The sequence below is a fragment of the Macaca mulatta genome, chromosome 17 (genome assembly GCF_049350105.2).
Source record: "Macaca mulatta isolate MMU2019108-1 chromosome 17, T2T-MMU8v2.0, whole genome shotgun sequence".
In the NCBI taxonomy this organism is placed as follows: Eukaryota; Metazoa; Chordata; class Mammalia; order Primates; family Cercopithecidae; genus Macaca; species Macaca mulatta.
This window is the reverse complement of record NC_133422.1, coordinates 104,663,647-104,690,958: the sequence shown is the minus strand read 5'-3', so window position 1 is coordinate 104,690,958 and position 27,312 is coordinate 104,663,647. Positions and strand designations below refer to the sequence as shown.

Here is a 27,312-nt window from a genome sequence, read left to right as displayed (position 1 = left end):
TGAGAAGCAGAATAGAGCGCGTACCTCACACGTACAAATCTTAGTCATGCTACAGCACAGAGGCATGTTACATATTAGAAATTCACTGTTTCTCACATTTTTTGTGCTTTTTTTTTTTTTCTTTTTGCCGAGAATGTATCAACTCTTGTTTTCAAATTAGGGCAGAAATATTGTGTAACTCTCAACAGTAGTAAGGACTATTTTGTTTCTGTGTGTTCCATTACTAAATGGAACCGAAATATTATTTTATTTAACTAAATTGTCCTTTCAAGGGAGTTAATGCTGAAGAATTATTTTCACATCTTTGGGGTCACATCTATCTTACGTTAGTCAAAACAAAATGATGATGATAATAAAACAAATGTAGATGAAAGCACATTGATTTTGAGTTCTGTGAGAATACGGGAGAAAAGTTAATGTTACCTTTAAAACCACAATACTAAATATATTTTTGGAAGTTGAAAAATGTTGTGCCAATGTAAGCTTTTAAGAAATCATTATTTGTACTACAACATTTGGCCTATTAGCAATTTTTAAATGCCATGGACACTTTTTTGGGGAGCTAACTTTTATTGAAGTTTAGAAACTTACAGAAACATATCGAAGGCGAAGGGTACAACTCAGTGCATTTTCCCCAAGGTGAACGTACTAGTGAACCCAGACTGCGAACCAGAACATTACCAGAAGGCACGAAGTCCCCTGGGGTCCTCCTCTAGTCATTAGCCCTCAAGAGTAACCAGGATCCAACGTCATCTTGTTAGGCTTTGACTTTTATAGGAATGGAGTCACCCGTTTGTCTCCTTTTGTGCCTGGGTTCAGCTTGCTCCGGGTGCTGTAGCTGGCCTGCCCCGGTGTGGCTGGGGACTCCCTTCCGTGAATATACACCATCGTTTCTCAGTCCCTTGACCTGTTTCCAGCTGGGGCAGTTGTGGATACTGCTGCTGTGAACAGGCTTGGGCATGTCCCTTTTTCTCTAATTTTATTGAAATACAACAAAGTGCAAAAATCACAAGTGCACGACTCGATGAGTTTTTACCCATGTATACACCCATGTAGTCACTGCCTGCAACAAGCAGGGAATGTTTCCTGCACCCTAGAAACCTCCCTTGTCCCCACCTTTGCCACCCCCTCCCCCCAGAAGGGCATCACAATTCTGACTTCTTTCCCCACAGATAGAGGCCCCTGTTCTTAAACTTAATATGATGGGATCATCAGAGTGTGCTCTCTTTGGAGAAGTTTTAAGGTTCTTTTTTAGGGCATTCCTGGGCCCTGGGGGTCCATGGAGATGGAAAGAGCCATTTCGCAGAACCTCACAGCCACAACGGTTAAAACAAGCGTGACACAAGCAGCACAGGCCAACAGGACAGAAGCTAGGAAGTCCGTTCTCCATATACAGTCTGTGAGGTTTCACTATCCGACAAAAGTGTGAGTGCCTGGTTCATCTGTGTGGTTATCTTTTACTCACCACACCAGCATTTTGTGTGTGTGTGAATGAAGTGGTATTTAAAGTAATAGAATTGAGGCCGGGTGCGGTGGCTCACACCTGTAATCCCAGGATATTGGGAGGCTGAGGCATGTGGATCACTTGAGGCCAGGAGTTCGAGACTAGCCTGGCCAACATGGCGAAACCCTGTCTCTACTAAAAATACAAAAAATTAGCCTGGCATGGTGGCCTGCGCCTGTAGCCCCAGCTACTTAGGAGGCTGAGGCAGGAGAATGGCTTGAACCCAGGAGGCAGAGGTTGCAGTGAGCTGAGATCATGCCACTGCCCTCCAGCCTGCGCGACAGAGCGAGACTTTGTTTTAGAATTGAAAAGATCAGATCCCGGCAGCACGTGATAAGGGTCAATGGGGTTTTGCCCAAGTTGCCTCAGTTGTAGAAATGTACCAGTGCGTCCCTGCTGTGTGGCCGTGGGGCTTATCCCTGGGAGTGGAATTTCGGGGAAGGAGCCGGGGCCGGGGCTCAGCTTCAGCAGGGGCTGCCAAGTGGCTTCCAGGGGGGTTGGGAATGTTCCGCTTGCAGTCCCACCGGGAGTGTGCGGGGCCCGCACCTGCTGCGCACTTTTAATTCTGCCCGAGTAGCCCTAAGATACAGTCTCTGGTCTCCATACATTGATTTAGTCGGGTAGGTAATTATTTAAAAGACTCCCTGAGGAAGTGCTGCAACCAGGAAGAGCCCTGGACGGCAGTATCACCAGGAAAGTATTTTGACATTTTGCACAGCATAGGGAATGCGAGAAAGAATTTGAAAGATAAGCTGTTTAGACTTGGCAGATCTCCACATGTCCCTATTTGGTGGGATGTGAAACACATAAAAATTGTTAAAGCTGTGATGTTAAAGGTCTATCTTCCATCAAAAGCAGGAAAAAAATCAGAAAATTGAAGACTTCATCCTGTTTAACTCATTCCAAATATGCCTTCATCAGAAGACATGTCCTAGTTAAATTGTATAACACTGCACCCTTCTCCCCTCCCTCCCTGTCTCTCTCTGCCACACACACACACACACACACACACACACACACACACACACACCAGTAGCATAGCAGCTGGAGTTCTTCAGTTCAGTTAAAAAGGCATCCTCCTAACAGAGTGAGTGAGCTTTCCTCTTTTTGCATCCTCTCGAATGGAATTCACTTTAATCTTGAGAAGAGCGCCCTCTTGGTCTATAGATCCGAGAAAACCAGAAATAGGCTTTATTTCATATTAAAATCATTGACTTCTCTTCCTCCCCTTTCTTCTTTGGCACTCGTACTGCGTATTGTAAAATCTTTGTGTATTTTAAGAACTTAATATACTTTATAACATTAATACTGATGGTAGATCTCTGAATATCTTAATTGAGCATGAAAGAAAAGTTTCACAGCATTAATTATTTTAACATATCCTGAAAAGTTTAAGAGACTTTCAGAGAATATAAAAGATATTTGGTTTAGGGATTACTTTGTAGTACCTTTGCATTCCTTTCATATTGTATTTTTTATTTTCGTTTAAGGTTGATCTCTGCTATTGGAGTTATGCATGCGTGTGTGTGTCTGACAAGAGTCCATTGGGGACTATTATTATTACTTTCTTTTCTGTTTCAAACACAGTTAATTCAGTTCAGCTTCCATTTAGAGATAACTTCTTATACTCTGTAGGCCACATGATCTACGGGGAAGAGGCTAACAGGACTTTCAAAAGTGACTTGGTTTTCATGAAGTTTGTCTACAGTTTTAGGAGCATAAATAATAAATTCACCCCCAACTCCAAGAGCTTTCTGGGATCCTTTTCTTCTGCATTGGTCTGGGGTACCTGTGTTGCTGTTGTCCGTGGCTGTTCTACTTCTATAAGAGAGACCGAGACCCTCACCTTTCTTTCCTTTGAGAACTCCCAGCCATATTCCCCGTCTTCCAAGTGGAGACTGCCTTCGTGACCGACTTTCGTCATCATGACCATTTGGGTTAAGTGTGTGCCTCACAGGCAGACAACACAGGCATTGCTCCAGGAACTTGGAACTCATTGACCCGAGAACATCAATGAGGGGAAAACCAGGAAGAGGACGAGTACCGCACAGAATGTTCCAGTTATTCCCGTTCTAGAATCTGAAACAGATGGGATGGGAACTCATCTGTGGGGTCATCCAGACATGGGGAGAATGCAGAGCCCTCATAAAGGCCCTGAGATGTGCAGCCATCAGGGGGCCGGTGGAGTCCACCAGTCTGTTTATAGCTTTAGATTTTTCTGGGAGTCCAGATACAAGATGTAATTCCTCAGGAAATGATGAAATGGTGACATCGCTTTTCACATGTCAGGTCACCAGTGTAATTGTGAACCTGGGTAACCTGCATTATTTATGTACCCCTTTTAAACATAGTAATTTACAACAGAGAATTAAGACTTGCATTACTTAAGGCTTTTATTTTGATTCACACCTGAGTGAAAGGGGTACTCAGGTCATCTTTTGTACTTTTTTTTTTCTTTTTAACAGTGAACCCTTGATTTGCAGCTAAAATACCTTGATATGCCAGGTTGAAACCCAGCACAGGCCCTTATATAACAGAAAGGACCAGAATAGTGATATTTCAAAACAGATTTTATTTAACCAAGTAAACATACATCTTAGGATATTTGTCATTCTTGTCATTCTAAAGGCTAGTTTTTTTTGTTTGTTTGTTTTCTTTTGTTTTGAACAAAACCATTTACATAAAATGCTAGACCACCCAGAATGTGACACAAAAATCGTGGTCTTAGACATCTTTTGTTCTGAAAAGTTGACCCTAATTTAGGTATTTCTGGAATGATCCATTTTTTAGAATTGCCTTCTGGGGCCAGAATTGATAATAAAGTTCCCTACACAAATAAAGCCATACCTGTTTTTGGTCTGGGATTAAAAAAAAATACTTGCTTATGAAAAAGTGTAAGGTGGTGGGGGAAGCCAGGGGTCGGGGGTCAGCCCTTTCTCATCTCTGATTTTCCTCAGTGTTCGTTAGTACCTGAAGTGGTCCCCAGGGTGAAACTACCCACCCGCCTGTCACCGGCACCTGCCAGGGGTATTTCTGTACCAAAAGCACAAGAAGCTTCTTGACCCCAGTGTCCACAGTCACAGCCCTGCAGCCTCTTACTTGCAGTCCCAGGCAATGGAGGCATTCACGGATGGCTTAAGGGCACAGTTCCAGGAAATTCATTTTTATAACCTCCCTCAAACTGCAGAAAGATGAGCTTCTGAGATTTTATCAACGTTTCGGAAAACTCCAGATCACCACATAGCCGTGTTCAGCTTCAATCCCTTGAATCCCTGCTTAATCTGCTCTCTCCCAGAAAGCAGCAATTGACTCACAAGTCGAAAATCCACACTGCTTCAGGCTGGTGTTGAGTTTCTGCCAGCTAAGCCCAGATGACTGCTGGACATTTCCTAAATGGACTCAGCAGATACATGAGACTTAGCCTGGTGGGTTTTCCTTTTGATATCTGTAAGAGGGGGATGAAACACAGCAGAGTTTAAAGAACAGAGACGTGTTTCTGAACTTGGCTCAAACGCAAACAGGTTGTAGGCAGTAGCATAATCCCAGCAAAGAGGCTGTCCTGGAACCCCAGGGACTTGGAGATGACCTGGTGATGGAATAGCTGGTCCGGACAGCTCCAGGTGCCAGGTGCCAGGTGCCAGCGCACTCCCCAGAGTCTCCGGCTCTTCCCTGGCTACTCTGTGATGTGCAGCAGTCAGGCAATCATTGCCGAGTTCCCTGTTTGGGGCTTTGTTGCACAGCGCAGTTGTGCATGAATGCACCGTGAGTTGAGGTGTGCGGTGCCACTGGATTTCCATCTACAGTTGTTATTTAAGGTTGCTTACATGGGCAACACCAGTAACAGCACCAAGAATACAACTGTAATTGGGTCCTGATTTCATCAATTCTAAGATGTGCATTTATTGATGTTTTAACAACTCTGAAATTGGGATAGATCTAACAACTGATAATGTGTCATTGTTTAATTAGTGCCATTCTTTATTTCTTACTATGGGTTTTACAGTTGATGTCATCTTAGATGAAACACAGCTCACATCAGGCTCAGTGCTACGGGAGCCGGGAGCCCGGTGTGAGCTGCAGGTAGGGCTGCCCCCGAAGCCCTCAGGGGGTGCCGCGGAGACACAGGAGTAAACAAGGAGAAACGTGATAAGCCTGACAGTAGAGACATGCAGTCAGCTTTTTGCAGGAGCCAGGTAGGGAGCAGGTGACCCTCACCTGGGGATTAGGCACATGGCAGTGCTGGCTGAGTTAGGTGCCTCTGGTGAGGTCTCTCAGTACTCGTATTTGTCCATTTTGGAAGAACGTCCTGGAGCACAGGTTACAGATTTTTCGCCTCATCTCTTTGGATGCCTCCCAGTGGTCACCACAACCCAGATTATGAAGCAAATCTGTGCACATGGATTGATTTAAAATGTTAGGAGGTTATGAGAGTGTAGGCTGAAAATGGCCTAAAATGTGAGTCAGAGAAAAACACAGACCCATCATCTCTGGAGTTTGCTTGGACTGTTGTCAGCTGTTCCCTTTTCCAAAATATAAAATTGAGAACAGCTTACTGTCTTGGAGGCACTTGTTCAGATTTAGCTTTACAAAATAAATATCTCCAGATGTGATTGTTTTATGCAGACGTCTCCATGGCAATGCAGCTGAGGCTTGGATATGTTGTTAAAAATATACACTTTGCATGATCACAATACTATTAGTGGCAAGATTTTGTTTTCAGGAAATGACAATCACCTGAAGTGGAATATAAGTAAACATTTTATATCAGACTTAGAGCCTCTAATAAAGCTTATTAACCCGATTATTCATCTCATACCTCTTTACATTCCGTCCACAATACCTGTGTCTGTCATGGTTTAAAACTGGGATTCTTCTAAGGAAATTGCAAATGCGTGTATGTACCGACATATTTCTGTCTTTTCATGTGATGGCAGTTTTACATAATGGAAGTTGAAGTTAGGTTCTAATTTCCACTTTGTTCTAGCATGTTATAATAAACCTTCTAATTCAGTTTCCACATCTGTAAATGGGGATGGCACTACCCATCTTGAAATGATTGTTATGATCATTAAATAGGACGATAGCTGACTGTGCGTGGCACCTGATAGGTGTTTGAACACATGGTAGCTCGCTTCCTCTCCAGCTTTTATCACATGCTTGGATTCGTGTCCTTGCATTTTTAACATTAAATTTTATGTTAGAAGTGAACTACAGGCTGGGCACCGTGGCTCATGCCTATAATCCCAGCGCTTTGGGAGACTGAGGCGGGTGGATCACCTGAGGTCAGGAGTTTGAGACCAGCCTGGTCAACATGATGAAACACCGTCTCTACTAAAAATACAAAAAGTTAGCTGGGTGTGGTGGCGGGTGCCTGTACTACCAGCTACTTGGGATGCTGAGGAAGGAGAATCACTTGAACCCGGGAGGTGGAGGTTGCAGTGAGCCGAGATCACGCCATTGCACTCCAGCCTGGGCAACAAAAGCAACACTTTGTCTAAAAAAAAAAAGTGAACTACAAGAATATTTTGTTGTTGACTGTTCTTTAATGGGACATTCAAGCTTTAATTGAATTCAAAAAGGAGTTCTTTAGGATTTGGGCTTAAAAATCAGCTCATTCCTTTATTCCTTTATTCTTTCTGTACAAACTTTTTTTGCATGCCCGTGTGCCCTTGGGACCACGCCATTGGAAGCTCTCAGCCTCCCATGGTCTTAGGTCTGACACCTCTAAATAAGAAGGATGGACATTTTGGTAGCTTTGCAAATAGGGGTGGTGCCCTGTTAAACTAATCCCCGAGGGAGCCAACTTCAAATAGAAATTAACAAAGGACAAAGTGTATAGGTGACATTGTTCACTTTTTGGACTGTGTAACACTTTGATTTGTTCTACTCAAGGATCTTTGTTTTGTCTATTTGGGCTGGGGATCTGCACCCTAAGTGGAACTGCATGATGGCCCCATGAAAACCAGTGCAGATAAGACTGTGTCCGAAGGACAGGGCGGGCTTCGCTTATAAACAAGTCAGGATGCCAGAACCATCTCCATTTTTATATCAGCCTCGCTTTGAAAGTGTTCTTCTATTTAAAGATGTTTTCTCTTCCTTCCAGGGTGGCTGTGCTGGCTCTGGCTGTGGCAAATGTGACTGCCATGGAGTGAAGGGACAAAAGGTGAGTTGCCAAAATTTAAATCACAACATTTCTTTTTGAATTGGACAGTAAGTACTACACTAACAGTAACCAAATAATCAGCAATTCAGGTGAAAGCCTGATTACTGTTTTGATAATTTCCCCAGAGCAATACAAATGAAGCCCAACCAGGCTTGACATTACTTCTGAGTAGTAATATTATTATAATAGCTATTCTCCAAAGAATGTAACAGTATGTGGCAATTAACGTAGAAAAAGATATTTGGTTTATTTTCCTTTTTGACTCTAAGAGTAACAAGTATATTGGCAGAAAATCTGTTGAATCTATTGTACTTTTTGGAATTGATGTGTAAGAACTAACTTTAGCATTTTTCCAGAAAAAGAACGATGTCCTATTTTACTTGAGGGCCTTCTCTTCAAATTAGTATTTTTAAACCATCTTTTAATCCATCACACACTTGTCTAGATTTATTTATAAAAATATTGCTTGAGAAACTTAGTGTTTCCCAAATGTAAAATTAAAATATATTTCCAAGCAGACTCTTCCCCTCCCTCTCATTTAAGAATCAGGGCTCCAGATAAAGATAAGTTTCTCTGGAAGGCGAGTTGAATGTGTGCATTTCAGTTGGTCGGAAAGAGGGTGCCTGCCTGTTTTTTATTCAGGGAACAGTGCAGCGTCCTGGTACCATCTGTGGGTCACCGTGGAAACCAGGTGTGGCCGTGAGGAAACACCACCACCTTAAGCCACTTGGCCTCTGGTGCAGGTGCGCGCAGCAGGTTGGGACCCTGTAGAATGGAGTGTGCTCTGTGGGATACTGTTTCCAGAAAACTGAAGGTGTCATTCTGGCCAGCGTGTGAATTCTTACTTCCCTCCCTGGGATGCCAGAGATTTTATGGGACCACAGACTGATGCTTTTGAAATTCAGCAAATTCTAGTTTACAGACAATTCTGTGGTTTCTTTTTGGCTGTTTGCTGAAATGCCAACATTATTATTTTAAAAAATATGCCTGATAGTTGGTGGCAGTAGTGTCACCTGGATGCTTTTTGAATGAATGGAGTATGTAAGGAAAGTATCACATCTTTTCTTATCAACTCTAATTTATCTTCATGCTCTGTTTGTTCTCTTACTTTGGAATTGTTTCTAGTGGTTTCCAGTATGCATGTTTAAGAGTTATTTTAGGCCGGGCGTGGTGGCTGAAGTCTGTAATCCCAGCACTTTGGGAGGCTGAGACGGGCAGATCACGAGGTCAGGAGATCGAGACCATCCTGGCTAACACGGTGAAACCCCGTCTCTACTAAAAAATACAAAAAACTAGCCGGGCGAGGTGGCGGGCGCCTGTAGTCCCAGCTACTTGGGAGGCTGAGGCAGGAGAATGGCTAAACCCGGGAGGCGGAGCTTGCAGTGAGCTGAGATCCGGCCACTGCACTCCAGCCTGGGCGATAGAGCAAGACTCCATCTGAAAAAAAAAAAAAAAAAGAAAAAGTTATTTTAAAGTAGAGGCAAGTGTTTCTCATGCCACAGACATTTTGTTAAAAACCTAACTTGAAATATACATGTGAGCTCACCAAACTCATAAAAATGTCCTTAAAATTATACAATGGAGAGCTCTGGGCTACCTACAAAGACGAAGTTAAGGCCTATATCATGATTACTCTGTTTTCCATGTGCCTTTGAAAGCATCAGGGCTGCAGCCAAGTTGGCCCTGCTCCCTCCTAGGGAAAGGAGGGTTGATGTCCACCTCCATTTCCATTTACTTCTGTCCAGCCAGCAGGCCTTGGTGGCCCTTCCTCGGCTCTGGAGCTTTGCAGACTTTCTTATTCTATCCACATCTATAAACTTGTGTATATTTTTTAGGCCAGGCATGGTGGCTCATGCCTGTAATCCTAGCAGTTTGGGAGGCTGAGGCAGGAGGATCACCGGAAGATAGGAGTTTGAGACCACCCTGGTCAACATGGCAAAACTCAGTCTCTACTAAAAGTACAAAAATTAGCCCGGTGTGGTTGCGCACGCCTTTAGTTCCAGCTACTCAGGAGGCTGAGACAGGAGAATAGCTTGAACTCAGGAGGCCGAGGTTGCAGTGAACCAAGAACGCGCCATTGCACTCTAGCCTAGGCAACAGAGTGAGGCTCTAACTCAGAACCAAAATCCGAAAAACTTGTAATTTTTTTAGCCTAATTTATTTCAGTTTTTCCCAAAAATCCACTCATCAAGACATGACAAGGGAGAATCATAGGGTGCAGCCTTCCCTACCTGTCAACTGACATCTCCACAACCTGGTAACACACCTCAGCGCCAAGCCGCTTCCACTCTGAGTGGGCTACATGTGTGTAGGGGAGGCAGGGAAGGCGGTGTCCAGCACCTGGCCTGAAGGAAAGGGGCTTCCAACATTTTATCTCAACATTGCCCGAGGAGGAGCCCTTGCTGGGGGCGGCCCCCTCCGCCCAGGCGAGGTCTGTGCCTGTCCTGGCTTGGAGCCTGTGTGGGGCCTGCCCCCTGCTTAGGACAGGAAGGCGGAGAAGTTGTGGGGCCATATGGAAGTTGTGTCCCGAGGGAGGTTCCATGCCAGCTTCCTACAGGGGCCAGCTTTAGCCTTGACACTGGGAGTCAGCAGAGTCCAGGCCGGGACTGGGGTGGAAGGAGCAGGATCCTGCTCTTCTCCTTGTGTGGCCTTAGCCAGGTTTCCCACCAAGGGACCCAGGCCAGGGAGCCCAGCACCTCCAGGACTTTTTTTGGCCTGATCTGCTCCTCTACACTCCTACTTCTCCATTACCAACTTTGGGGTTCTTACTGTTTAAAAAAAATTTTTTTTAATTCTGTAAAGAACATTTAAAATAAAATGCTAGCAAGCTCTACCTTAGACCATTCTGAATTTGTGACTTAAAAGGCAATGACGATTGAATGGGTTCAGAAGGCCTCTTGAAATCTAGGCCTAGGACAATAGCTGAATGGTTTAGTATTATATCATTTTAACAAAAATAGAGAAGGTCTATTTTTTTCTCATCTTGAGCATAAACATTTCAGGTCCTATGGTTCACACAGCATTGAGAAGGGGGAAGAGCCCTTCCTCCCACTGACAGAGGAAATTTTAAACTTCCCCTTATTGTCTTGGAAGCCCTGTTAAAATAATCAATTTAATGATGTGAAATGCCTCAGGCTTCACTGAGATAGGGTTTCAGAGCTGGTTCCCCTTCTCTCATCCCAAAGTCAGCCAAGAAAGAAATGTACTCTAGGCTGGCAGGTCAGGAGAAGAAATGGATCCTCCTGAGTGGCCACCACCTTCCACCCACTTTCAGAGAGTCCCAGCCCTAGAAATGCCGACCAAGTGTGAAAACAAAATGACTAAAGGGGTTGGAATAATGGAATGCAAATCCACTAGTTTAAAGCACTGGTCTGCTGATGAGCTGCAACTGAACGCCTTCTATCCTCATAGAAATTATTTTAATACTTCCAAATGTCTACACATTAAATTGATTTTGATTGGTTGTTCTTAAAACAGGACAGTAGGAGGCACAGCTCAGATGCGGCTGAAGTGACCAAGCTGGGTCAGAATGTCACAGCCTTAGAAATTTGGAAATTATTATTTCTGAGACATATTTTCCCAAGTCTCTTTGAAGAACACTTTGACACTATTAGTTGCAAACCATCAGTATCCTCAACAGAAACTGGAATATCTCCAGTACAAATCTCTTTTGACTAAGTTCTGCTTTCTATGGAGATATGACAGAATGGACAAAATGTCTTATATTCTGTAGACACTATAAATACATTTTAGTGCAACAGATCATTGCTAGTATTATAATCTCATAGTTTTCATGTAATCAATAAATACTAGGTAGCTTGATCTGAGTTCAGCAGTTAAATTCAGCAGACTTCTACTGGATTTCAGAGCATCTTTGCTGAGTTGTTTATTTTCCCACTTGCCTGGAAGGCCACTCGTATCTTCAGATGTTTTCTGTTAGGTAATTAGTTTGGCCTTGCACACAGTGGCTCTGTGCTTCTCCAGAGACTGCAGCAGTGTGGGAATGCTATCTCCTCGTACTGATTAGGGTTTTGAATGCTTGCCTTCACGGAAATAGCCAAAAGTTAAGCTCTTCTTTTGCTTGATAATCTGATTTTCTCAACTATTTAAGAGAGTAGAAAAGGTAACACATTCCCAGAAGTTACTGCTATCATCTGCTAAGGAAATTAACCATTTATGTTTTGCTAAAATAGAGTTTGCACAAGACGTCTTTCAAATAATCTAACCTGGGAGCCCACGTTTCCATAACACTATCACCATAGTCTGTGACCCTACAGTGTCCAAAAAAGGGAATTTAAAGTTAAACTAGAGTTGGAAGACTGGTGCACATAAATAAATAACAAGGCGAGAGTAAATCATCAAATTCCAGGAGAAGCGGTTGAGAAAACAAATACAACAGTCTTTCTGAAAAGGAAGTGATCCCTGGGACCTGGAGCATAAAATCAAGGGACAACTTCCCCGATTCGGCAGGACCCCAGCCTCTCACGTCCTCACTAATTCACCAGGCTTGCTTGGATATAGACTAGGTTCATCTGTCACACACATGTGTGAAGACACATGTTAACTGAACTGCATGAATCAGAGAACACAGCTCTTGGGACCAGTCGATACAGGCTGTCATAACAAAGGTTTGAGGGTTTCTACTATAGTGACTCTCAAAAGGGACATTCTCAAGCCACAGTCTTGTGAGCAGAGTCTTAATTAAGCAGAATTGTAGCAATTCTAGTGAATAGTGACAACTGTGTGGGTATCTCACATCTTCTTGTAATACTTTAACCCTGCTGATACCCAGATCCTTGGCAAAGATGGAGAGAAGCAGCATATTATCCTGTTATTACTAATTAGATTGTCTATAAATCACAGCTCCTGTTCACATTGGCTCTGCACTGCAATAATATTGTCATCAGATAGAACAACCAAAGATTGCTTTCCAGGGAGAGAACTTTGAAAATGGCCTTGCTGTCTGTTTGTCTAAAATGTGTACCTTATCTGATTTGAAAGGGCTGGAGAAGTCTGTGGCCAATCTGGAAGTGATTTCATTTCTGGCCCAGGAAATCTGGGAAGAATTTAATGTTGTATAGGGCTGAGTTTGTACAGGATACCCTTTCGCTTGTTACGGCAAACAGTTTGTAGCTTTACCAGCCCTTTAGCGTCTGGATATTTGACACAATCGGTGTATGTCCATGCCATACTTCTGTATAAACCTGTCTCTCTGCATCTCAACATTCGGCTGTAGCTGCTGCTTTTACACAGCAGATCTAGGCCCGGACAGAAAAATCCTGGCTTGTGAGTGTCAGAGCAAGAAAGAGAAAGAGACTGTATCTTGGGCCAGGCCTGGGGCTGAGTGTGTTTTGTACACATTATTATAATATCTATGATGCAGTGGAAGAAACCAGCCAGCCCAGGCTTTTTCCACTTGGTGGTATTGACAGTTTGAGTGGGATAATTTTGGTTGTGGGTCTGGCTGACAATTGTAGGACGTTGAGCAGCATCCCAGCCTTTACACATTAGATGCCAGGAGCACCCCCACCCCAGCAATCGTGACATAAATATATCTCCAGCTGTTGCTAAATGTCTCCTGGCAGGGGCAGGGGGTGCAGACTCACCCTGGATTAAGAACCGCTGAACTAACCCATCTTCTATAGCTAATAAAAGACGAATAACAGGATTCAGGCACTAACCAGAGCACGACTCAGTTTCTACTTCTTCAGATAAGCAGATCCTAATCTGAGGGAGTTGGGCCTGCTGAAGACACGGCTCAGAATATCCCGAGGTCTTGAGCAAGTTCCTTTCCTCTTACTCTGTGGTGGACCCACCGCGCCCCTGGCCACTTGCCAAGGACAGCAAGCCTTCTGAAGCCTTCCTCTAATGGGTCGGGACGGGGAGGACTGCTGGAGGACCGCAGAGAAATGAGCCTACTCCTCTGGGGCCCTGGGCAGACCTCCCAGTTCCTGTTCTAAAGGAGTCAACCTGGGCCTCCAGCCTGGTTCAACAAATAACCCACAGCAAGCCCCTCACGTGTGACAAGGGGCAGGTCAGACAGTCAGCAGCCACTCCTGCCCCACTGTCCCCTCCTGAGACAGGTTAGGGGTGCCCAGCCCAGCAAAACGTGCATCCCACCCCATTCAGGAGTGCTTTTCCCTGTGCATTAGGAATAAAACCTCTCTAAGGGAAGGCATTTTGAAGTAAGCCTGTTTCAGGCCTGTGAGAGGGCTGCAGAAACACCCCCAGCGTGAGCACTGGGTCACCCCACGGCCCCTGCCTTTCAGAAATCCTGGTGTAGACTCCACTCCACAGGAAGCTCCTCGCTCTGCGTTTAGGCTGGTGGTCTTCACTGCGTCTCCGCGATTCCCCAGGACGCGGGCATGGCCTTGCTTCTCACGCATCCTCGCTTGGACTCACAGTCATCGACTTGTGCCTCTGTCTCCTCCACATCTGGAAAAGGCGCCTTCTTTCCCCTTTTCACAGACTCCTTACAGCTGGAGAGGGATTGCCTCTGTCGATCCTTAGATACATGATTAATTAATCAACGCATGATTTTCAGTTGTTACTTTGCTGGGCACTTTGAGAGATGCAAAATAAGCATTCTTGGTATATTTCTCTCAAGGCCATACAAAATAAGGAGAAAAATATTATCAGTAAGGAATGCCATAAATCTAATACCTAAATACAAGAAGAGGCCACATCTTCCAGTGTGTTGAGTTAGATATGCCATTTTACATTGATTATTTTTTATTAGCTCCCAATGCGAGAGACATTGCAGCGTCTACATGAGAAGGAGTTTAGGCTTGAGCTTGCATGCTGTTTTTTTAACACATCATCTACAACATTCTAGTCATTTTTGTGCTATATTGTAACAATTGTCAAAGTGCCTTAGAATCTAACATTGTCTTAAAGGTAAGGGACACACTTTTCCCTAAGATCATAAATTTAGGGTATTTTCTTAGTTGTAATTAAATCTTAGGTGAAATTCCTTTTTGAGACAGGGACTGTACTTTATATTTTTGGAGAATTCAATAATCTTCAATTTATAAATATATTTATTTCCATGGTCTTTCCTCTAATTTATACATGGGTAACAAGAGACATAGTTTTAGCCATGTTTTCATTATGAAATTAAAACATACAAGGACAGAGTGCTTTAAATATTCCACTGTATAGATGGACTGGCTCTTCTCCTTTCATTCCTTGTTATTCCTAGTATCTGTGTAGAATAGATTTGCATCTCCAGTAATTATTAAAGAACAATCATTATCTTCTTGTGTGATTATCTTTCTTGCATGACTTCTTTCTTGTATGTGTTAACAGAATATTAAAATTTTCCTATAAATTATATGAACCATTGTTTTAAATGTTATGCTTCTTCTTAGATATTAAATTATTTACTCAAGCACATGAAAGCAAATGTTTTTGTGTAGACTCTTTGAAACTTTGGATAAGTTAATTTATTTGAACTAATAAAGGTGAGTTATTAATAAGAACAGTAATTTATTAAGTACTTAATATGTGAGAGGCACTGTGCCAGATTTGACATGAGAATTTCAAATCTAGTCTATTTAAAAAGAAATTCAATTTTCTTACTTATAAGGTGTGAAATATATACCATAAAATCAAAACACACTGAAAATTACTCCTTAGTATACAATACTAAGGGGGTTTAAAAAATAAATATGAGATTTGTTTAGGTCATACATTAAGCATATTTGAAATTACTAATATTTTTGAGGCCCGTTGAACGCCTTTGTTTATACATGTTTTGAATATTCCTGAGAGACAATAGTATCTAGTTTAGCCTTTCCCAAAATATGATCATCAGACCATCTTTAGGATGTCAACAGATGTTTCCTCCGGGATGGAAACGGGAAGAGGTTCCAAGGACACAGGCGTTTGGGGAAAACTGAGTTCAGGTTAAATGGACATTTGTTGTTTTGCCCTGGGATGTCTCAGAGCCTGTAATAAGATAGTGTATCATCTGGACCTTCCGTGGGTGCCCTGACCTGGAAATTCCCCAGAGTTGCTAAAAGAACTGAATGAAGGATACTGTACATAAAAACACTTAAGAAATTTAAAATATCATGTGGGGACATGTGCATGTCATGTGAATAGGAGCTGCATCTTGAAGTTGCAATAAATGTGAGGAAAGTGTGCTTGTTAGCTCAGTTCTAGATAGATCCATGGACAGAAAGACATAGACATGGATCCCCATCCAGCTAAGTATTTGCAATCCGCAGGTGAAGCCTGGAAACCCAGAGAAATGGACCTGTTCCATCTGTGACAGAAGCACTCCCAGGACCTAAATTAAAGGGATGTTAGAATGTTTTGAGAATCTTGGCAGGACCATTAGGTAGTGTTTGTAGCTTTTGGATGCTTTTGGTGGAGGGAAAATGAGATGGGCTCACTTGGGAGGTCTGCCTGCAGTTTTCATCCAAATTTCTAATCAACGTTGTGGTTTTATCATCCATTTCCGGAATCATTACCCCTTAAAATGTGAGGAAAACGACTCTCCTTTTCTTCAATTCCCCGACTTTTCCAAATCCTGCTGCGAGTTTGTGTTGCCAACAGCTTTTCCCGATGTGCGTGTACTTACAGACGTCCAAACCCCTCCCTCCCCTCGGCCGGCCTTGCTTGGTCTAGCTATTATTCAAAGGGGAACATGCGTGAGATGTCACTTTGTTGTTGCCATCTAATGGATTCCAACCCCCAAAGTATCTGACTTGGACACTCAGGCTCATCTGCAGGGCCCGAGGTTGTCTTCCCTCCCCTCCCGTGGGCTGGCTAAATGGGTTAATAGAATACATTCTCTTTCCTTTTCCGTGTTTTGTCTGGCGTTTGCAATGCCAAGATTTTTTTTCCAGATGTCCCCTATTTCCTATTTCCACATACCGCACATGAATCATCATCTGGCAGCGGAATCGTGAGAATCCGTGTGATCAGCGTGGGTTCCCACATTCACCTACTTCTGTCTTTTTTGATAGTTCTTTGAAAACAATTAATTTTTTCAAAAAGTATGCCTGAATCCAAGGGTAAAATATCAACAACATACCCTAGAAAAGCCCCTGGAGGCAGATCCGTGCTAAATGGTTTATTTTATTCTGCACGTGAGGCCCACCCGTCGCTGGCTCCCCTCTGCCTTGGACGTCACTGACACACACACATCCCCTTCCCAAACAGGTAGAGTGAGCTGCACGTTCCCGTTTCCAGCTCCACTTTGTAGTTCTGCCCATCGCAAAGTTTGCCCTTTTGCCATGCGCTGTAGGACCTGTTAGACTCAGGAGGGACCGTCATACAAATCGATGGCTCTTGATTTACAGCTGTATCTGGAGCTCACTGAATCTAGCGCAGCTTTAAAAGTAGGGAGCTGATTCTGTTTCCCAGTTCAGAAGGAGCAGCAGAAAACGAAGTATCTTGAATGGCAGATCCCATGCCGTGGCTTTTAAAGCCCAGAGCACTCTCCGGGAGTACAGGCTGTCATCGGTGTGGCCCAGCACTGGCAGCCTCTGTCCTGACTATTTATGGGAAAAACTATTTTTTGTAAATATGATCTTGACAAAACATTGGCTGGCAGGAAAATAGCTTTCTTTTCAGGGGAGCAAAATGAGAGTGTATATTTTAATTCAAGATCAAAGACTTAACATAAAACAAACCCTGACAAATGAAAACTGGGCAATGGGATTTTCCTTCTGTTTGTTGGTAGAATACTTTGAGCGTTCAAAAACGTTTCTAGACAGCACGTTGTGATGCTAGATAATTATGTAGTGTGGGTGTGGAGAACTGCACGCTCAAAAATGGTATTAACAGAACCCTCATCCTCGTGAAGTGGGTTAACACAATGTGCAATTAAACAAAGGAAGAATTAGTCAGAGTTAATGAGCAAACCAGATGACTCTGGGGACGTGGTGCCCCTTTGTCAGATTTTTCTTCCTTTGGCAAATCCATTAAACATGGTAAAAGTATACTTGATATAGCTTAGCCTTGGTTAATCACATAGTTTTATGAGTTTAATGCTAACTGGCCCCAAATTCAGTGATTCTGGATTTCTTCACATGAGAATCTGACACGAGAAACTAACAGTGATTCCTGACTAATTTCTAAAAAGCTGTAATGAAATCAGAAGGGTTAAAGACCCTTGGTAGGGTTTCTCCTTTATTAGATATTTCAACAAATAGGTGAAGGTAGTGAATGATAGATGTGAATTTCTTACACACGTCTTGTTAGAGTCCAAGGACTTAACCAGAGAATTCTCTGTGGGTGTCCCACTGTAGCATGTTAGGGCCTTAGATTAGTTTGCCCTCCCAGGTGAGAAATCCACAACCCCAAGACTTGAGTTCCCAAGTCTGTGGCATGTGGCGATATGCTTGATTTTGAAGTGGTTTCCCCTAGAAGATTGGTAAAGGAATGACATCTGTCTATAGTACAGCCAGTAGCTGGAGAACCAATGTCCACTCATCCCAGTGCCTCCTTGTCCTGTGGGTTCCTGCTGTACCAGTGGGCCTGGGTGGTGACCAGTGGCAGTCCTGGAACCTGCCCTTACAGGTTCATGATGGAAGATGCTAGCCAGTAATAGCACAACTGAACCCCTAAGTGAACACTCTGCTAAGACCTCTGGGGAGGGAGAAGGCACGGCTGAGAGAATGGATGTCCCACAGGAAGAAATTGATCTGCAGCAGGCCGGGAAGGGCAAACCGAACGGTCATTCACAGGCCCCAAAAGCTCAGGCAGCCACTCAGGTGCGGAGGTCCATGAGCTACGCCTCCAAACTCCATTTCCCTGTTTGTCATCAGGCTTTTCCTGATTTGGAAATGTTGGTGCTTTGAGAAATGTCCATGGACAACTGTGCCTCCTCACTTCCCCCTTCTCACTTCCACGCACAAGACTCTAGAACGTTAAAGGACACATCTCCATGAGTGTGAAACTGTTTGTCACTGTTTGTCTCTTTGTGTCCCCATGTGGGGCTCCCCAATCTCATCGATATGTCCTGGGCAAGGGCAAGAGGCACCTCGGTGGATCTTGTTCCCAGATTGACTGTTCCCTCACCACGCGGGCTGGAATGCCGTGTGTTTTTCTGAGTCACGGCTTTGGGATGCAGCACCCTGTCTCTGGGTTCTTGGAGTTTTATGGATGCAATGTCATTAATCATCCCGACAGGGCTCATGTGGGTGGCAGTTGTTGGATTCTGCCTACTGATTGGGAGGAGAGGCTGGGTGCCCTGCCCTGAATGTGAATGTAGAGGCCATGGGTGAAGGAGTGAGCCCTGTCCTGCCTGGACCACACATCGGGAGCCCTGGGAGCAGAGGTTCTGGGCTGCTGGAGGCCGCTTCGCTTCCGCCTCTGCACGTGGAACCTGCATTTCTTCGCAGGAGACCGTGGCTCCACAGGTGTCCTGCCTGCCAGGGCAGAGGAACATAGCACGGGGGACTTCCAGCCAACATGAGGAAGAGCACACCGGCGTGACTGGGGCAGAAAGCAGAGTGGTGTTCTCTTCTTTGGGGGCCTTTGATAGGGACCTGGGCAGGGTGTGGTGGGGGCTGGAAGTGCAGTGGCTTCTACAGGAGGCTGGGGAGGCTCTCTGTGGTTGTAGAGGAGCTGGACCATCCTGCCCCACCTCACTTGCCCCCTTTACCCTTCTTTCCTTTATAAAATTTCTGCCCTTTCTGTTCCTCCCACCACAATTTCTCAATCTTGGAAACTGGGAAATTTCCCATCCACTTTTCCTTTCTCTTTGTTCAGGGCTCATGTACATCTGTGTGATTTTCCAGGGCATCACGACAAGCCCTGATGACTGGCGCCTGCCACCTGTGTGCTTTGTCCTCTCTACCTCACATGTGTGCATGCACACATCACGTGCATGCACACATCACATACATGCACACACCACACACATATACACACATCACACACACATACGCACACTTACCACGCACACATACCACACACACCACATACATACACATAGAACACACACCTTGCACGCACACACCACACGCACACACTCACACACACTTTCTTCGGGAACCCCCTAGCCCTCCACCATGTGGCCTGAATGGACTCCTGATTGTCCACCTGCTTCGGGCTTGGCTCTGCTCCTTTTTCCTGAGTTGGGGGTTTTGGAGGGTGCTGCTCTTGGGCACTCAGTGTGGATTTGATGCTGTGGGAGGGGATAGGAGAGCTGGTGGGCCAAGCTAGGAGGGTGGTGACTGTGGAGTGAGAGCCAAGGCCAGCTGGCAGAAGTCACCCACAAGAGGGTGAAGGTCAGAAGTGGGGCCCAAGGAAATTACTGACCTTTTACAGGGCATAGGCATAGGGTTTTTTCTTTTCCTCTTAGTCTCCCCAGGATGCTGTAACAGAATACCACAGACTGGGTGGCTTCAGCAGCAGAAATGCGTTCCTCCCAGTGCTGGAGGCTGGAAGTCCAAGATCAAGGCTCCAGCAGGTTCGAGCTCAGCTGTGAACCCCTTCCTCATAGGCAGCGCAAGGGCGGGGACTCTCTCTGGGGTCTTTTTTCTAAGAATACTAATTCTGTTCATGAGCCGCGTCACCTCCCAAGGCCCCACCTCCATGCCATCACCTTAGGGGTTAGAATTTCCACACAGGAATTTGTTGAGGGGGGCGGGCATGGACATTCAGAACACAGCACTTTTATTATCCTGGGATGCAGGACATACCACACATGTACAGTGATGTGTGATGACAAAATGCATCCCAGCTGTGTTTAGGTAACTGTGTAATTGGCTGGAAATTTCTCAATCTGAAAAAATTTGAGTCATTCAGATTTAAAGTTGAAAACCTCCTAACAGGAAAGAGTTGGGACTCTGACCTCTAAAACCCTTCTAAATGTTAATGTCCTCTGAGTTGAGATCTTTCCTGTGAAGCTGGAGGTACTTCAATGCTCTGCTGTTACTGGCCTTTCTACAGCTAAAGCTATTTTACCGAAAAGAACTTTGGTATGCAGTACATGTCAGAACTGTCCACTCATTTGAAGTGAAGGAAGGTCAGGCCCATAATGGGTGATGACTTCACAAGCAGATATATCCTCAGTGTCAGCTATGTTTTCGGTGATGTATTCTGAGGAAAGGGGAGGGGTGACTCTGCAGTATTGAGCCAATGCGCCTTCATCCTCCCTGTCTCTTCACATCTGCTGATGGGAAAACCAAAGTCTGTTGAATCCCCAATGCCATCTGATTTCCTCCCCTTTTTCTTTTCTGAAAAATCATGATCCCCAAGTCGAAGCAATCATAGCTGGGAAATTTTGTTACATTTTTTCACTGTGGTTTTTTTCCGTTTGCTAATCAATTTGGTTCTCCATATTTTACTCCTAAAATCATTTTATCTGGGCATGTGAAGTGGACACTAGTACTTGAAGTCACTCTATTTAAATCTTGCCTGACTTTCTTAACCAACTGTTCTGATTACTGTCCCTCCTGTGGAGACAATTGACCAGATGCCATTCCTTTGATCTTCCTATTGGATAAGAACATGAACCAAAAGGGAAGAGGAAATAGATGATAACTTCGGAACATGGGAGTTGGTATAAACATCCGTTTCCTTTCCTGTCTCACTCACTTGGCTTAAGAAGTTATATTCTTAATCCAAAATGTGTGTCTTCCCCGTGTTTAAAAGAAGAGTCCCCCAGCCTGGAGGCTGCTCTTTCGCATTCTGGGTCACGTGTTCCCTTCCAAGGCGTCCCCGTTCTCGCTGCCACGTGGAGGGGGCGCAGGAGCCGCCTGCGGGGTGCGACGGAAGTGGGTAGTGACAGGCCCGGAAGTGGGTAGTGACGGGCCCGGAAGTGGGTAGTGACGGACCCGGAAGTGGGTAGTCATTAAAAACCTTGCACGGAAGCTACTCAGTGTGTGCCCTTCAAAATTGGATTTTTAAAGGAATCTGCTTCACCCAGTGACAGAGAAGAAAGAACACAGTGTTCTTTTCCATCCTGTCCAATATTTTGTTCCTGATGTACACACCCCCCCTCCCGCCCCCGCCCCACCACTCCTCAGGGGTGTCCTGAACTTGATCGCGGGTAAGTGTCAGCTCTGGAAGCGTGTGGGTGATTTTACTGCAGAAGCACATGACTTGGCAGGTGCTCCGCGATGGTCCCGCCCAGCTGCGCTTCCTGAGTCCTGTAAGGCGCGTGTATGTCTCTGTGCGTGCCTTTCCCACCTGTCACCGTGCACCTCTTGCCCAGCTAGGGTGACGTTCAGATGGGCACCTGAGGACTGTGTGTGCAGCGAGGTGTAGCTCCACCCAGGACGGCGTATTTAGGGACCATAGGGACCAGGAAGAGCTCTGGGATCAGTCCCTCCACAGCGGGGCTCCCTGGGTTCCCTGGAGACCCGAGACAGGGCTGCCTCCCCGTCCTTGCCTTATTTGTTATCCCGAAATTCTGGGCCTAACCCACAGCAGGATATTTATGTGGAATATCAAATAGCTGTTAAAAAGATGACCACTTTCCTCGTTTCTTCACAGAAAGTGCTGATTCCCCCTGTGGAGAACCAAGGGTGGGCGCCTGTAGGGTTAGGATTCCCATGAGAGCTCAGAGTTTCCACCAAGTTGGCAATTGTATATTTGGGAGTCAAAGGAAGGCCATTTCAGGGTACTTGGCTGACTGGCCCTCTCTTGCCAAAGAGAAATTGCCTCAGTGATGTGTCTGAGACCTCAGACCCTGGGAGTGGGGAGTCAGGGGGCATGGGAATCAGGTTCCCCCAACCTGCCTCTTCGTGAAGCTTCTCTCTCTTTCTGTCTCTCTGTCTTTGTCTCTTCATTTCTCCCTCTGTTTCTCTCTCTCTCTGATTCTGTGTGTGTGTGTGTTTGTGTTTGTGTGTGTCTGCCGTACCCATGCTTGGTCATCTATCCTCCATTTGATATAACTTAAAAAAAAATTCTATATACATGGGAAAATATCACATGTTTATATACTCTACAATCTATTTTTGTTAGAAAGTTTATACCTAATAATTTACAAACTATAACCCAATTGGTCTGTTTCCACATCTTAGTTTCTAGCCAAAGATCTCAATATTTTAGTCTATTGACATTAAGTAGTTAAGAAAAAAAGGCAGGAAATGATACTGTAAGCTTAATCTTTAAAACATCTACAAACTAGGCATAGTGAAAATGGCATTAAGTAAGATCTTACTGATAAAAATTTTTAAATAATTGGGCCACACCTTGGATTAAAATATAGCTCCATATTATCTTTTGAAAACAGGCTTGCCAATTTTATGAATAGCATTGAGGTGAAGAGAGATTACCAGCTCAGGGAAGACCATTTTAAAGTATTTATGAAGTAGCTATTTATCGTCTTAATTATGCACCAATATTTTGTGTTGAGTTTGCAATTATATGCTTTTCTTATCTATTCAGTTTTAAAGCCAAGATTTTAAGCAAAACACAAAAGAAAAAACTTCAAGATGTTGGCTTAATTTCTTTCTTTGGGTGAGTGTATATGTTTTAAAGCAATTAATGGTGTTTACTTAAAAGAGATTGAAATTCAGTTACTTATTAATTTAGATTGATCTCACTACTGCTTTTTCAAATTAATGAGGTTAGGCTAATAGTGGGTTTTGTAAAACCTCCAGCTCTGCCGAGATTACATTGTATTCTATGGGCAAAGTTGGTTTGTCAAGTTTTAACCTGGCAATTGTGTATCTGGGAGTCAAGAGAACTGTTCTTATCTCTTAGATTCCAAGTATGATTAATGGAGTATTGAAATTATTGCAGCATCCTGGGGGAAAATGTTATCAGTGATAAGATACAGACAAGTAACTTGCTTGGGGGTAAGAAAGTAATCTGGGGATTTCAGGCCTATGTATGTCATTAGCTACTTACAGACTTACCATGGAGGAGTGTGGTAGCTTTACTAAGACCCAGGCTGACCTGAAAGAATAAATGAATGTTCTAGGCTTGAACAGCATGAATTCCAGAGATATTTATTAAGGAGAAAACACAAAACCTTGAGTATAAGATAAAGGGGGGAGTTTCTTGAAACTGTCATCTTTTTAAAATACTCAAGAAATTCCAATTTTCTTATGTCTGTCTTAGCCACAAAAACAGGAATGAGATACTTCCTAGGTCATGACTTGTGGGAACACTAGCAGTGTGTCCTTTTAATTCTCTTTTAAAACACTGTGTGGCTTCAGAGGAAATGCAGCTGGCTTGCTGGACATAGAAATCGTGAGAATAAACACAAAATATTTATGTGTTTAAAAAGCAGTACAGTCAGACCAGTTTCTTTCAGAACCATTTGTGCAGCATTTAACTGAATACTTGAGCACGTTTGATTTTTAAAATCATGCTGCCAGGTGAGCCAGGCAGGTGGACTCATCCCTGACTTACAGATGATGGTAAAGCTGATTTTCAGAGCGTCCCAGGGGTTGGCGCTGGAGCCAGCACCAGAATCTTCTGGTTCCAGGCTTTGGTTCTTTGCCCATCCATGCAGTGACTGAAAAGAGAGCATGGAAAGCAGGGCGTCCAGAGCTCCACGTGCTCACTTGGAGTGCAGGTGCTTGTTTCTGCAGTCGTTTGAAAATAGGGTTCCTAAATCTGTACCCTCTTATAGATTTATATCATTTTCTTGGGATCTTTTCTGATTCACTCATGAAAATATTTTTATTTATTTATTTTTTGAGACAGAGTCTTGCATCGTCGCCCAGGCTGGAGTGCAATGGCATGATCTCAGCTCACTGCAACCTCTGCCTCCTGGGTTCAAGCGATTCTCCTGTCTCAACCTCCTGAGTAGCTGAGATTACAGGCATGTGCCACCACGCTGGGCTAATTTTTGTATTTTTAAGAGAGACGAGCTTTCACCATGTTGACCAGGCTGGTCTTGAACTCCTGACATCAGGTGATCCACCCGCCTTGGCCTCCCAAAGTGCTGGGATTACAGGCGTGAGCCACCGCACCCAGCCCAGTCATGAAAATATTGAGTACTTACCCTGTGCCATCTGTTCGAGGTGCTGGGGGAGGGAACTAGAGGGAATGCCAATCACTGCCTCATGGGTTTCAGCATATCCTGGAGGTGCTCTGTGTGCGGCTGTGCACGCCCTGGCAGGGGAACCGCAGGGGCTACGGGACCACTCAGAGAATGAGGACCTGGGATGTCCCCTGGCAGGGCACCTGTAAAACCCATTTTTTGTAAACAATTATATCTAACACATTTTTAAGAAAAAAAATTAAAGTTTTTTCTTAATTGCCAATGAGCAATTATCTCAGGGTTTAAACCTGAAGACTGTCTTGCATGCTTTTGTATTATTAACTATAATTCCTTTTTTTTTTTTTTTTTTGAGACGGAGTCTTGCTCTATCGCCCAGGCTGGAGTGCAGTGGCGAGACCTCCGCTCACTGCAAGCTCCGCCTCCTGGGTTCATGACATTCTCCTGCCTCAGCCTCCCAAGCAGCTCGGACTACAGGCGCCGCCACCACACCCAGCTAATTTTTTGTATTTTTAGTAGAGACGGGGTTTCACCGTGTTAGCCAGGATGATCTTGATCTCCTGACCTCGTGATCCACCCGCCTTGGCCTCCCAAAGTGCTGGGATTACAGGCGTCAGCCACCATGCCTAGCCTATTAACTATAATTCTTAACTTCAGAGTATTTCCTCTGCATTTTTCAAGTTTACTTTTATCACAGACCAAAAAAAAAAAAAAAAAAAATTCATCACCTACCTTGGGTGTTTCCTGCCTTTTCTGTGTCCTCGTTTTGTTCCACAATGCTGCCCCACACCCACATACATTATTAAGTTCTAGTTAATAACATCCTCAGCTATCTAAGTACTTAAGCACTAATTGGCATTTTTCAGCGATTTCTGTTAATGTAGAACACGTCTTTCGAACCCTCAGGGTCCTTACTTTGGAGCTAATGAAAATAAAGCAAAGTGTCTTTATAAGAAAAAAAAATTAGGTCAGGAGCATTGGCACTTAGGGAGGCTGAGGCTGGCAGATCACCTGAGGTCAGGAGTTTGAGACCAGCCTGGCCAAGATGGTGAAATTCCATATCTACTAAAAATACAAAAATTAGCCAGGCATGATGGTGCGCGTCTATAATCCCAGCTACTTGGGAGGCCAAGGCACAAGAATCGCTTGAACCTGGGAGGCGGAGGTTATAGTGAACCAAGATCATGCCACTGCACTCCAGCCTGGGTGACAGAGCAAGACTCCATCTGAAAAACATATATATATTAATTTATTTTTCTTATACAAACTCAGAAGAGAGCTAACCTCTTATTGATATTTTGTTATCAATTATTTGTGTTCCTGCAGTTGTTCTTCTTCTCCCAAATCTTTAACTAAGTCATGACCTAGAATTGTGATAAATTTCATGGAACTTCAAAAACAAGACAGTTGTGCGGGTGAGCAGAGGCATGATTTCATGTGCAGACTCTCAGCAATCTTAAGTGTGATCATTCCTGCGATGGCAGGAGCTCAAGTTGGAAGCATTCATTTATGCCATGTTCATTTCTAGCTCTTTGAGGATAGTATTTTTATATATCTCTCTCTCTATGTTTTAATGGAGTAAGTAAAACCAAAACCAAAAGCCAACCAAAGTGTTGGCATTGGTGACTGGGCAGTTTAGCCCCTGCCCTGGATTAGGGCTCTCTTGAGGGACATTCCTCAGTTGGCTTCCCAACTCTTGGCAGGTCAGTACCAAGCCTCTAAAGTCTACATGGAGGCTGCCTCTTGGTTGGTGTGTCCTGACATCCTTGGGATGTCACCAAGGCAGGAACCCCCAGAGAGCTCTGTGCAACTTATTTGAAGGATGATTTTGCTGCCACTGGGCTTTTTCCAGCTTTGTCATATTAGATAAAGGCCTCCTGCTGTGCCAACACCTAGCTTCAGTGGCTGATTTTGGCCCCTGATTGCTGCAGTGTGCAACATGCGCAACCATCCATACCGTCCATAGCTGCAGCAAGTGAGGTTCCAAGCCTGTAGCATAACACTTGTTTTCTGTACTGTTTTTCTCGTTTTAAAGATATTTTTAAAAATACGTATTTGAGAAACAGAATGTTAGGTAATAGGTTTAGGTAGAGGCGTCTGTGATTTTGGTTTTAATGAGTGTTCATGTTGATAGGTTAAGCAAAGGAGAGAATGTTAGTATCTTTTTTGGTAGCCAAAAAACTGGATAGATTTTATTTTTCTTTCAGAATTGGCAGAACTCAGGAGAATGGACTGAATTACCTTAATGCCTAAGTTTTCTATAACCTTGCAGTGGAAGAAGACCAAAGAAGAACCTTTAAATAAGTTTCACTGGCAGTGGGATGTTTAGTAGTGGTTTCTTAGAGACCCTCCTGTGATCACATTTGTATCGATTTTATGCATGTTTCGTAGAATTTAATTTTTTCAGTATTTTCTATTTCCATACAGTTATTTTAAAAATTGAATTTGCTATTTTTTTCTGTATTGTCATTAGATTCAAATACTCTCCCAGTTTATAAAATGGATGTGAAAATGCTATCCAGAAAATATCCATCATTCTCATTATTTATAGGCTGACTGCATTTTACCTGTAATGCAGTAGCCTCAATATTCAGGTTACTAGTTTTTATATTTAATTTTAATTAAATTTTGAATCCTAATAAAAAATATTTACCATAGAGTTCTTTTAGGCCATATCAAAGTGATTTCTCTCACTCTGCCCACAGCATGTGTTCACTGGCA

The 27,312-nt window shown here is 43.9% G+C and overlaps 1 protein-coding gene and 1 non-coding gene across 2 annotated transcripts in view; both read left to right on the top strand.

The window, feature by feature from the left end:
• COL4A1 (collagen type IV alpha 1 chain) overlaps positions 1-27,312 on the top strand; it is a 152,520-nt gene that overhangs the window by 53,797 nt on the left and 71,411 nt on the right. The window contains exon 2 of the mRNA XM_015121445.3: positions 7,608-7,667. Coding sequence (XP_014976931.3) covers positions 7,608-7,667 — 60 coding nt within the window. The remainder of the gene's footprint in view (positions 1-7,607; positions 7,668-27,312) is intronic.
• Positions 13,552-13,612, top strand: MIR7170 (microRNA mir-7170). The gene has a single exon (NR_128345.1). It is a non-coding gene; the product is annotated as a microRNA mir-7170 (primary transcript).